The sequence below is a fragment of the Epinephelus fuscoguttatus genome, linkage group LG8 (genome assembly GCF_011397635.1).
Source record: "Epinephelus fuscoguttatus linkage group LG8, E.fuscoguttatus.final_Chr_v1".
Taxonomy (NCBI): domain Eukaryota; kingdom Metazoa; phylum Chordata; class Actinopteri; order Perciformes; family Serranidae; genus Epinephelus; species Epinephelus fuscoguttatus.
Window position 1 is genome coordinate 43,259,019 of NC_064759.1, and position 13,789 is coordinate 43,272,807.

The following is a 13,789-nucleotide window of genomic DNA, read 5'->3' on the forward strand; positions in this document are numbered from 1 at the left end:
CATGTAAGACGTTTTCTTCATGAATTCAGGGTAACATGGCATGACTAATTTATATATATGTGGTCATTGTGTGGGTGAAGTATTCCTTTGAAATCCTGTTTGAATTTATTCTAATGATGTGGCCGCTCTTTTTGTATTCCGATCTCACTCCAGGGAGCCTGTGCTGCTGCCTCAGGCCCTGCTCCTGGGTCTGCTTCTGGGACCATCAGGGCCGCACCATCCACCTCAGCAGCAGCCAAGCAGAGAACCTGTCTGTTCAGGTCTGACAAATTTGGATTCAGTTTGCAGTTTCAAGTGGAGTGATGTTATTGTGTGTTGGTTTTTACAAAACATTTACATCCATTACTACTGAATGAAAAAGAAGTTAGTATTTATAAAAAAAAAAAAGATTAACTATTTTCATAATAACAGTGATGTTTATAGCTTCTCCACAGCTGGTCACTGGGGGTCGGCGGGGTGTTTCGTACTTGCTGTCATTTCCTCTTTTTAAATTCTTATGAATTGGATGCCAAGGTTCCCCAGAGCTGATTGGAGGGTAATTCAGATCATCAGTTGTGCAGGGTGTGGGTACTGATTCCTAATTAAGAATGGAGAGCAGCTTGGTGCATTTCTACTCTGGGCCAATCAGGATGTGACGACGCCCTTCGTTAGGGTTTAAGAGAGGTGAGGAAATGCACACCCCAGACATTCTGACCCTTTCTCAATCAAATGCAGACCTTATATTAGCAAACCAAAAACTCTGGTCTCTAGGCCCTTTAGAGAATTTAGTGCTGTCTTTGAGGTGGACTTATGTGCCCCCCATATTACTCTGTAAGAGTACTATATTAATGTAAGTAATCCGTGTAAAGGGCGTTACGGAGGTGTAGTGGTTAGCACTGTTGCTTCACAGCAAGATGGTTCAGGGTTTGAACCTGAGAGTCAGCTCAGCTGGGGCCCTCTGTATGGAGTTTGCATGTTCACCCTTAGAATACTCAGAAATTCCCTAGAGACAGCGACAAGGCCAAAAAGATTACAGAGGCCCTGTTATTTAAGGATCAGTGTCAGTGTACTTGAACACTGTGCTACACTGTGCAGTTGTGTTATTAAGGAAAATAGAAATATTGGATTGGGACTTGGTATTGGCAGATACCTAACATTAAATGACTCGGATTTGAAGCAAAAAAAAGTTGATAGAGACTTCCCTTTTAAGAAGTACTTGATCTTAGATGCAGCAGTGTTTGCTGTGCGTGGAGCACACATTTTAAATGTCAATATCTCAGTTAATCATGTTCATTTAATTGTGGGAGGCCAGCATTGTGATCCAGATTAATATATTACAGGAGTGTCTCTAGAAGTATTACACATATTTGTGCATTGGAGTGTATTGTATGAACCTTGAAACATAAGGTTATTGTGTACTGACGTTACTGAAGAACCTCCATCCCATCGGCACACCTGCTTTGGCACACAGAGTTTTAGAGAGACAGGGATTAAGCAGGCGGTGGGCCTGGTGTCAGGTCTGTGCAGAGCACTGGAACAAGAACTCACATCACAGTCTGATAACATTCAAAAACAGGAGTCACTCTCATTAGTTCCTGTGACATGAGAAATACTTTCACACCACATTTCACACCACTCGTCTCCTGTTTTCTCAGGGTGGAGGAGGATGAAGAGGAGGAGGAAGAGCAGGACCCCTCTCCCCTCCCAACCCAGGTGATCCTGAGGCGTAAGCCCCCCTCCATCACTAACCGCCTTACCTCCAGGAAAAGTGCCCCGGTGCTCAACCAGATTTTCGAGGAGGAGGGGGAGTCAGACGATGACTTCGACTTGGATGAGGGCCTGCCGCCCAAACTCAGCCGTCTCAAGATGAACATGGCCGGGAACGCAGCCAACCTGAGCTCCGGGGCAGGCTCCTCTTCGTCCCCGGGGACCACGCAAAAGCGCTATCACCGACGCAAGAGCCAGGGAAGGGGGTCATCATGTTCGAGCTCTGAGACCAGTGATGACGACTCAGAAAGCCACCGTAGGCGTCTGGATAAAGACTCAGGCTTCAGTTATGGCTGGAACAGAAGGGACAGCAGTGAGGGGCCACCTGGCAGCTCAGGGGGCAATGGAGGAGGCAGCAGCTCAGGGCAAAGTAAACCTCCAGGAGAGGGAGGCGGAACCTCTGGTCCCGACAGGGGGAGTCCTCCTGGAGGGGGTGGTAATGGAGGAGGAGGGCATGGCGGCAGTGGAGGGGGGAGTGGGGGAGGAGGAGGGGGTAATAAAGGACAAGACAGCCCCTCCAGTTGTTGTAACAACAGTAGCACTACTCACCCCTCCCTCAGCTCTGTGTCACGCTCGTCCCGCACGGCGAGCCGCAGCACTGAGCTGATGGAAAGCCTGAAGCTGATGAGTCTGTGCCTCAGCTCCCAGCTGCAGCACCACCGTGGGGGGCGGGGAGGGCGAGGAGGAGGGGGTGGCAAGTTCATCATAGACCCTGGTACCCTCTCAGGAGGGAGCGTGAAAGTCCAGGAGAAATCAGCCTGGAGGATGTGCATTGGCTCCACCGGGAGCGTGGACACCGTCACCCTCCCCACCACCACTGCCCTGCCTCGCACCTACGCCGCCCACCGCAAAACAGCGCCACATAGCCCCCCGGGCCTGCCAGGTGGCAGGGTCGCTCACAGCAACCTGAGCGCCTTGAAAAATGGTGTGCTTCAACTACCTCTGTGTGAGAAGACCATCTCTGTGAACATCCAGCGGGGCGGGGGCTCCAGGGACGGCCTGCTCTGTACCTCAGCTCCAGCCAGCTGCTGCCAGGTCATCTGAAGCTCTGCCTCTCAGTCCCCCTACATGTTGGGCTAGTTTAAACACAACCTATTGTGTTAAGCTGGAGCAGATAGCTGAGCTCACATCAGCTCACTATCAACACATCTGCCTTCTGCTGCTGTCGTCACTTTGTTGATTTTAACATTTAGGAGTGTTTCTTTTGATCCCTGTTTTGTGTCCCCCTAACGCCCTCCAGAGAAGTGGAACTGATATGTTGTTACAATCTTAAAGGGACAGTTGGGCTTCTTTTCAAGTGGGGTTGTATGAGGTACTTATCTATAGTCAGTGTATTTCCTACAGTAGATGTGAGTTGGCAAGCTCCCAGTTCGCAGAAGCAGTCGGAGGCTCAGCTATGTACTGCTTTGGATGGTGGTCAGCGGCAAAACATATTTTAGTCACTTAAGAAAAGACCTACCTAAAAACATTATCAGTCTAACAGGATGATACATTGAGAATATTTTCACTGCTTTACTTTGCCTTTACCTCGCCGTCAGACAGCCCTTTACTTGTTGTTGGGGCCAGAAAGTGCTGCTGCATGATCAGGCTAAAACCAAACTTCACTTTCAGAGAAAGTTGTTTTTTTCTGGGCTGTTCAAATAGAAATTAAAACAGCTGTATTTAATTCCACTGAATATAGACCTCAAAACTCCACCTGCAAACTGAGACAACTGGCCGTTTAGAGTTAACATTTCTCTCAAAAGGATTATGTGAAACCACCACCAAATAAGCTAGAGAGAGAGAGAGAAGAAAACTGCTGTACCCAACTATTTGGTAAAATTAGGCTTAATACCTACAAATAATGATCCTTCCCAAAGTTCATCTACAGAAACCTTATTACTTCTTTTTCTTCCTCAAGATAGTCAAGTTTGATTGTCTTTTCAGCGCTTTGTCAGTCACTTTTACTATAGTGAGGGTAAAATGGAGCGTGAGATGGATAGGCTGTTTGGTGCAGAGTCTGTTGTGATGCGGACACTGTGCCGGACTGTTGTGGTGGAGAGGGAGCTGAGCCAGAAGGCGAAGCTTCTAATTTACCGGTCCATCTACGTCCCAATCCTCAGCTATGGTCATGAGCTTTAGGTAGTGACAGAAAGAATTAGACTGCTGATATAAGCGGCCGAAGAGTTTCCTCCATGCGGTGGCTGGGCTCAGCCTTAGAGATAGGGTGAGGAGCTCAGACATCTGGAGGGAGCTCGGAGAAGAGCCACTGCTCCTTCGCATTGAAAGGGGCCAGCTAGGGTGGTATGGCCCACTGGTAGGAGGCTCAGAACACGTTGGAAGAATTATATTTCTCATCTGGCCTGGAAACAGATCCTAACCAAGTTCAGGTAGCAGTAGCCCTCTGGGTCTGTGAGCATGAGTTTACACTTTCAAAAGTTAGTTTCTACTCTTTCTGGCCCTCCGGTTTCCATGCAAGTTTCCCCCTCTCTCTTTTTCAGCCTGTATAGTTTCCTTCCACAAAATTTCTTCTTCTATATACTGTGGTTGACAAAGGTATCCTTTTGTCTCCACAGTGAACAGCATTTTATCAGCACTTTCATAATCACTCTGTTTGTTATTTTTTTGTATTTGTTGTCTCTTCCATAATCCACTAAAAGCCTGACCCAAACAGCTGACCTGCAGCACAACATGGAGAGCAGCACAGTTGGGCTTTTGGATAAGAATACAGAAATTGTACAACTGAGAAAATGTACTGCCAGTGGAAAAGGGCTTTCTGATGGCGAGGTAAAGCGGTGAAAATATTCTCAATATAGTGTTCACTTAGACTGATAATGATTTTGTTAGATTTATTTATTTATTTTGATTGAAATATGTTTTGTTGCTGCCCCCTGACTACAGCAGTACATTGCTGAGCCTACATGGTGGTACTCTGGGAGCGTTTCGGCTAACATCTACTATATGTAATGCACTGACTATGGATAAGTACCTCATACACCCCCCATTCCAAAAAAAATCCAAGCTATCCATTTAAGAACAGTATGCTGGTTTTAGATCACAGTAAAATGAGGAAGGTTTGATGCTGACTGGTTGTGGGATGGAAAACACAATAGCAGAAAAGCACTTTCTTTAGATTTATTGTGAAGGGAAAAATGCCAGCAAAAAAGTCAAAACATGGAGACAATTTTTGTATTTATGTTATGAACATAAAGTCAATTCTTTGAAAAAAAAAAAAAAAAAGGTCACTATGAGAACAAAAAAAGTAATTTAGGAGACAAGTCATAATCATTTAAGAATGAAGTTGGCATTTTACGGAACATTTTTTAATATTTAGAGATAGTCATTATATAAAAAAGTCATTTTGAAGCTAAGTTGTAATGTCACAAAAAAATTGTAATAATTTGAGATAAAGAGGGAGAAGTCACAATGCTTCATGAGTAAATTTGATCAGGAAATCTACATTTTTCCTCTAAACTTATTTTCAGGTTCTGACTTAATTTCATGAAAGTGAGGGGGGGGGGTTCTATTTCTTTCATTTACAATTTCAACTTTATTCTCAAAACACAACACTCAAAATATTCTATTTTTATTTTTAATGTGTGGGATTATTTTCTTGGAACAGCAGCCCTTATACTCTGTAGTTGTAGTGCACAGTGGTCAGGCTGTTCTCATGCACTGTTGGTACCAGTAGTTACAGGAACTATTGAAATAGTTGCAGTGCTGCACTGTAGCAGGCAGCTGACTCTCCATGCTAATAAACACTCCTTCACACCTTCCTTCCTTCCCCTCTGAATGTTAGCTATCTGTGGGTCTATAACATGAATTACATTTTTATAAACCCATGCAGGAACCTCTGTTTTACCTGAAGAGAAAAGGTTTTAATTTTGACTCCATATTGCACTCAGACAATCTGTTTTATCTTGTTTTTGAAATGATTTCTACTAGAATGAGTTCATATGATCTGTCAGAACCCCGTTATATGTGGACAGTGGCTCTTTCTAGAGGTAAGAGTTTTACTTTAATAAATGAGACATCAAAAGAAAAGCTGGTGGTTAATCAAAGTGGGTGTGTGCACTCCTCTGTAGCAAGATGATGAAATGTTACTGCTGACCATATATTTTAAATGAAGTATTGCTATTGTTTTATCCATATTTTAATGTGTTGCTGGTAGAGAACATAAGTTGTGTCTGGCTCAAGTAGTGTGTCCTGATTTGATCTCTGCTGACTTCTTTCAGTACCACCTGCACCCACGTCTCCCGCAGCTGACTGTACATGTGGGTGCAGTGTGTTGACTGGTGTATATATAGTATGTTGAAAAGTAAAGTTTATTTTTAAAATGTGTACATTTTGTGGAGCGATTTGCTGTTGATGACAGGAGCCTGTGTGAAGTGTCACTGGTTAGAATAAGTGTGTGTGGTGCAGGTTAACCAGTAGGAGTTCACCTGTGCTTTAAAAGGGGCTGGCCAACAGATGAAAGACAGGAAAGATGAAATGGGAAAATTCTTTAAGGGCATTGGCAATAAGCTATCTGGTGTGTTGCAGCTATCTGTACAGAAACGTTTTCATTAGTTAATTTTTTTTTAAATTCCAAACTTGTGCAGCCTCACAGCAGCTGACTAAACAGAAACACAGGAAAGCTATGTTTGAAATATTTCTTTGTCTCTTGGGTTGTTGTCTGAGTTTTCTTTTTCAGAGTAGATGTAAATAGAGTTGTAAATATGGTGCTCTTTCTCTTTATCTAGAACAACAGAGTGAACCCTTTGGTGCATAGTTGTACAGTAATCTAGCCTTATGATAATTAGTAATACTGTATGGGTGTCTCAGCTAAAAGTAAAGCCTATTCATACTGTCAGGTCTGTTTGACTGTTGTCTTACTCAGTTGTATCCAGGTGAATGATGTGCATGTGTTTCAGTGTTTAACATTCAATGACACACAGAGAGAATCAGCCACAGAAATGTTACTGGACCAAAAAGCAGCAGAAGAAGAAGAAAAAGGGGCAAAAAGAAAAAAAAGTTAGAACTGACAGAAATATTCAATGTATTATTCTGTAGTTGATATCAGTTGTCAGAAGTTACATATAGCTATGGTAATATCCAAAAATAAAATGTGAAATACAGTCTTGTGTTGTATCTGGGTTTTTGTTTGATTTTTCTCAAACTGGCTGAGACCAGTGTTCCTCCAGTGCTGAAATTATTCTTCATTACTCATATGACATATTCCCACTTCATAAAGTTGATATAGCAACATGTTACCAAAAAAAAAAACTTATTTACACAGCCAGCATTTACAGAGCGACATTATCAGTAAGTAGAAGTCTTTGTTTCCACTTGATGAATGTAATTTCAATCAGCGGTAATATGGCAAAAAAAACTATTTCAGGGTATTTTTACAATTATGATATTCTTTACAAATAAGTAAAAAGCATATTTTATTTTAATTTAAGAACAAAGAATTGCAACAAAATAGGTTTGCCTTCAAATATTCAGTAAAAACTAAAGAGAAATGATCTCTCATTTCTTTAGTCTGTCAACAACATCAGTAACTCATAGTGAGATTCAGATTCTGTATACAATATTAATACTACAAAAAAAATCAAATCTACCACAGAGTACACATTTAAACAGTTCCCAAATACAAAAAATGTACCCTGGGATCTGTATATATAAATTAACAGGTGATTTCCTTCTCTTTTAGTAAAATCCTAAATGACTTAGTTGGGTTTTTTCCTCCACCTGGATCTTTATGTTCTGCCATTTGTCCTCTAATCATCACGCTGTAACCTGTGACAGGCTATGATACCATAACTATTGCACATGTAGTTTGTTGCGGAGCTGTGAGCATCACGTAAGTTTACATTATCAAATGTTGTGTGCACGGCGAGAGGGGAGAGGGAGAGACGCTGTGCTGCTGCCAGAGGAGCCGCTGAATTCCCTCTGAGCGGTAAATTGCTTAAAGAGTCTGAGTAGTCTGTTTTTGATCAACCCTGAGGAAATGTGTGTTTTTAGCTGCTAAATGCTCCTCTGTGTTCATCAGCTAGGACCTAATTCCTAATGTCCACTGCATGTACAGCTTGACTCACTTTTGGTACCATGTCCTTTTCTCAATTTCGTTTTTCCACTGCGGATAGTACCCCTTCAGAGTAGGTGAGATTCTCAGCTGATCATTGTAGCGATGCTGCATCAAACTGCCCTGACATCATCTGCAAGGTGACACACAGTTATCCTCTAAGTTACTCTATTCCTCCCTCCAAAGCAGTAAGCCATGTGTCTGCTGCTCAAGTTAGATCATTTTCCTCTGTCCTTTTTGTGAAGGCCAGTGTGCATCAATATAAACATGAGTCATGGCAAATTGTATTTGAATCGTGCTCATATTGGCTCAAACAGTGTTCGGGGAAAAAGAGTTACATGTAATTAAATGACTACATAAATGTAATTGTAATCAATTACAGGTGCTAAGAAAAAAATGTAATTAAATGAGTAATCAAAATGTTGGTGATTGAAAAGGAGTTACATCCAACATGTTCTGTTCATATACAGTACAGGCCAAAAGTTTGGACACACCTTCTCATTCAATGCGTTTTCTTTATTTTCATGACTATTTACATTGTAGATTCTCACTGAAGGCATCAAAACTATGAATGAACACATGTGGAGTTATGTACTTAACAAAAAAAGGTGAAATAACTGAAAACATGTTTTATATTCTAGTTTCTTCAAAATAGCCACCCTTTGCTCTGATTACTGCTTTGCACACTCTTGGCATTCTCTCCATGAGCTTCAAGAGGTAGTCACCTGAAATGGTTTCCACTTCACAGGTGTGCCTTATCAGGGTTAATTAGTGGAATTTCTTGCTTTATCAATGGGCTTGGGACCATCAGTTGTGTTGTGCAGAAGTCAGGTTAATACACAGCCGACAGCCCTATTGGACAACTGTTAAAATTCATATTATGGCAAGAACCAATCAGCTAACTAAAGAAAAACGAGTGGCCATCATTACTTTAAGAAATGAAGGTCAGTCAGTCCGGAAAATTGCAAAAACTTTAAATGTGTCCCCAAGTGGAGTCGCAAAAACCATCAAGCGCTACAACGAAACTGGCACACATGAGGACCGACCCAGGAAAGGAAGACCAAGAGTCACCTCTGCTTCTGAGGATAAGTTCATCCGAGTCACCAGCCTCAGAAATCGCAAGTTAACAGCAGCTCAGATCAGAGAGCAGATGAATGCCACACAGAGTTCTAGCAGCAGACCCATCTCTAGAACAACTGTTAAGAGGAGACTGCGCGAATCAGGCCTTCATGGTCAAATAGCTGCTAGGAAACCACTGCTAAGGAGAGGCAACAAGCAGAAGAGATTTGTTTGGGCCAAGAAACACAAGGAATGGACATTAGACCAGTGGAAATCTGTGCTTTGGTCTGATGAGTCCAAATTTGAGCCATGGAGGCAGGAAACAGGAAAAACATGTTTTGAGTAGATTTTGTCTCATTACTTTGCCTTAAGAAAGACTCCTGAGCTGTAACCTCTTCAACATTACTTGTGATCAAGAAGCTAGTCAACTTTTACACTTTCCATGCCTAATATTTTTAGACATCTTTTTTAAAGGTATCTTTGTCATATTTTTTATTCTAACTTTTCTGTTCTGTTCTTGAGTGTTGCAGTAGGCCTACTTTTCCTTATGTTTTAGTCTTCTTAATACATTTTTGTGGGTTTAATGCATGCACAAAAAAAGCAAATTCCTTGTAAGTGAAAACCTACTTGGTAATAAAACGTATTCTAAACTGAATAAACTTTTACTTAATCAGCTATTTTATCCATTTTAAACTGGTTTTAAACTTAGTTTGATGTTATTATACAGCCAAACTAAGAGGAATCCCTGCTGTCTAAACCAAGGGTCTGTAGGGGGGTCTTGAACCATAGTTTGAGAATTTGAAACTGATTTTGTACTAACTGACTACATTGTCAATAGACTTTTTTACTAAAGTTTCAACATATCTGCTACATAATAACATGAAAATGTAACGTATGCAGTTTGACAAAAACGTGCAATGCCAACATTTTTTATTTTTGGCTATTGGGTTGGATTCAAGTAGCAAACCATACTAGACTATATTCTTGCTTTGGCTAATATATGGCTCCTATCTAACCCGGTCTCACTCCGAGGTCATCAAATACCAGCGCTTGGTCAGTGACCTCCGGTGTCAGACACAGACCAAAAAAAAGCCCTCCTTTCACGTTGACATGATACACGGCCAGTCGCTGTTATTGCGTAAATTAAGGGGGTGAAAGTTAAGGGGATAAAAGTCCGAGTAGGGCAGGTGGGAGGGGTGGTGGATGGGTCCAACAATCACCAACTTTTACGTATATGAATGTAAAGCCAAACCCTGTTCTTTTTTTGCCGAAACATAACCACATGCATTTGTTGTTAAAGGTAAAAAATGTTTGCAGTGTTGTACTGATGTAGTGCGTTTATTTTGAAAGAGACTGTATGCAAACTGTATATTTCCTGTGAGAATGGAAGTGTATTTTGAAAACAGACAATACATTTAACAGGCTGAAGTTAACACGCCATCAAAGAATGTCAACAACCAACACACCCAGGGTACCTTGCACGTCATATGTAGGAAACTACATGACCAAACTTCAATATGTTACAAGGTTGTAGTGAGAATGTGTTGTCCAATCAGTGGTGATGCATTTCATCTTCCTGTCCTATTTTCTTACACACAACTTTCTTAACCTAGAGATACATAAACACCTCTCTGTGGACTGTGCTCACATGTGCGCGCTTGCGCGCAAGACCAGCAAAAACTTGTGAACACACATCAATCAATTTTGCTTTTATCAGAATTGAGCTGGAGAAAATTTAACGACATCCAGATTCTGATAACATATAGACAGTCCTGTAGAGAACTCAGCATGCTGAGATCAGTGGGTTTAACAGGGAGGTACAGCTGAGTGTCATTTGCATAACAGTGGAAAGAGACACCATGTCATAGTTCTGCTACTGTGGTACAATATGTTGAAAGTATGTATTAATATCTGGCAGTATACATGTGTGACAATAATCATATGTGTATAATAACAGTAGAAGTATGACTAATGACTAATGATGGCAGCAGCAGCAGGAGGCATCTGGCAGGACCACGACAGCAGCACAACCACACACGTCACGCTGTCCAGGCACCGCTGCAATATGAGTTAATCTGAGAGACAGTGGAGCACAAAGGCTCCGGAGAAGAAGCCGAGTTAGTGACATCCAGAATGGCCGGGTTAGCAAGATGCAGTAATAGAATACGAGAGAGAGAGAGAGAGAGAGAGAGAGAGAGAGAGAGAGAGAGAGAAGGTGCCCGGTGTATTATAGGGGGGTCCTCCGGCAGACTAGGCCTAAGTCAGCCTAACTAGGGGCTGGTACAGGGCAAGCCTGAGCCAGCCCTAACTATAAGCTTTATCAAAGAGGAAAGTCTTAAGTCTAGTCTTAAATGTGGAGACGGTGTCTGCCTCCCGGACCGTAGCAGGAAGATGATTCCACAGGAGAGGAGCCTGATAGCTAAAGGCTCTGGCTCCTGATCTACTTTTGGAGACTTTAGGGACCACGAGTAACCCTGCATTCTCAGAGCGCAGAGTTCTGGTGGGATAATATGGTACTATGAGCTCTCTAAGATATGACGGAGCTTGACCATTTAGAGCTTTATAAGTTAACAGTAGGATTTTAAATTCAATTCTGGATTTTACAGGGAGCCAGTGCAGAGAAGCTAAAACAGGAGAAATATGATCTTGTTTCTTAGTTCCTGTTAGTACACGTGCTGCTGCATTCTGAATTAGCTGGAGAGTTTTTAAGGACTTACTAGAGCTACCTGATAATAGAGAGTTACAGTAATCCAGCCTTGAGGTAACAAAAGTGTGGACCAATTTTTCTGCATCTTTTCGGGTCAGGATAGGCCTAATTTTCGCAATAACACACAAAGGCGATGCCCATGTCTCACGGTCTCACGCAAGCGCACACACGTGAACGCAGTGTACAGAGAGGCAGTTAGAGTTACAGGCTACAATGAGGCTAAAAACAGAGTTCAAGTGACATTTTTGCAAACAACTTTTTATGTCGGGGCTTCAGGACACTTGGATCACTACAGACGAGCAGTATGGAGATATTTTGTGGTTTCAATTATGTGTTTTTGGATGTATTAATCTGGGGCGCCATCAGCCATTAGGTGTGCAGTTGTGCTGCTACCCACTCCCCCCTTAGATCTCCACAAGTGTTGTGAGGACTCTGAAACTTCACCAGAGCCTCCCTCGGCATGAGGGTGAGTAGATAATGGCTGAATTCAAATAGGATGAAGTGAGAAATTTGGGAGTGACTATTCCAAACAACCTGGATAATCTATATCATTACAACTACGGGTAATTAGAAAAGTCAATAAAACAAGACTTACATAGGTGGAAATATCTACCTTTAACACTACTGGAAAAAATTAGTTCATTGAAAATTAATGTTTTACCACGTTTTCTATTTTTGTTCCAGAATCTATCTTTGCATTTTACATGGGCTTCTTTCAAATACTTGGAGAACTTGTTGAGAAACAGTATGGGATGGAAAGCGACCAAGAGTGAAGCTAACAATTGTATAGCAAAAAAGAAATGAAGGGGGACTTGCCCTACACAGACTATTTTTTACGCTACACAAGCAAAATCAATTCTAATCATGATGATTAATAAAGAAATTACCCCCAAATAGAAAACACTGGAGAGTAAATTGGTGGGATCATTACATACACTGATTTCTTCAAGTGAGATGAAAGTAAATTACTTCACACTTAAAAATACAGTCAAGACCTGGAGAAGAAAGTAGGAATGGGAGGCGGATGGAAGTAAATTGCTGCCCGAGTCAACGCCCAAGTTTGAATGCACTAGTCCATTCATTTTACATTTAACCACACTCAGTTAAAATCGTAGCATACAGGTGAAAAAGTGGTGGAGTGGTTTTGAATAAAATCTGATTTTCATAGGTGCAATCTCACAGGAGAAAAAACGCACTTGGAAGCTGCTTTAAATGAAATATAAAAACATCATTCAAACAGGTAAGGCATATTTTACTTGGCCATGATTGTACCTGGCGGCACGGTGGTGTGGTGGTTAGCACTGTTGCCTCACAGCAAGAGGGTTCCCGGTTTGATCCCGGGTGTGGGAGCCCCTCTGTGCGGAGTTTGCATGTTCTCCCTGTGTCAGCGTGGGTTCCCGCCGGGCACTCCGGGGCCCTGCGATAGTCTGGCGAACTGTCCAGAGTGTACCCTGCCTCTCGACCCTCAAGAGGATGAAGCGGTTAGAAGATGGAGGGATGGATGGATGGATGATTGTACCTTTCTTTAGTTTTATTCACATTTGATTTATTAAAGAAAGTAGCTTAAATAACCTGTCATTCAGTGGCTATTTCATGTAGCTACTGTAGGTCACTAGTACTTTAAACCTCCCAAAAAAACACTGCTTCAACTTTTATGTCCTCTTGCCAAACAAAGAGCTACCGTTTGCAAAAAAACGTAGCGCGATGCACAACACTTGCTCTGATGAGAGCACATGTCCGCGGTGTGTCAGATTTGATATGTGTGGCTGGTGTAAAGCAATGTGAATTAATTCTGCCTCGATATCGATCGGATTTCCTATACGAACAACCCATGTCTGTCTGACAGCTCGCTTCAGGCTCGGCAGAAGGAGACAGGGTGAGCTCAGGGTTTCTTACAGAAAACCTACCAGCGAGCAGGTTGATTCACAGAGTCAGTTGCCATAGTGATTGACTCAGAGTTTGACTTTCTCTTTCTGGAACTGAAAATCCAGAGTTTCCCTCATTTCAGGGTTAACATACCCAGAGTTTTCACTAAAGCTGCTTTCTGGAATGACTTCTGTCATAGCGCTATAGAGAAAATAACATTAAATAAAATTAACTTGATCTTCAAGGGGGGCAGGGCACTCCCCTAATATAATGGTAGGGGGAACACTGCGTTACATTACATCAATAACAATAGTACTGAAAAACTAAATCTTTTCATGTGCTTTCATTGCCTCAACCTAACCATG

General features: G+C 42.0%; 1 protein-coding gene across 1 annotated transcript in view; it reads left to right on the plus strand.

The window, feature by feature from the left end:
- Positions 1-6,859, plus strand: part of snrka (SNF related kinase a) — a 99,824-nt gene extending 92,965 nt beyond the window's left edge. The window contains exons 7-8 of the mRNA XM_049583140.1: positions 154-260; positions 1,635-6,859. Coding sequence (XP_049439097.1) covers positions 154-260; positions 1,635-2,790 — 1,263 coding nt within the window. The 3' untranslated portion in view covers positions 2,791-6,859. The remainder of the gene's footprint in view (positions 1-153; positions 261-1,634) is intronic.
- The last annotated feature ends 6,930 nt before the right edge of the window (positions 6,860-13,789 follow it).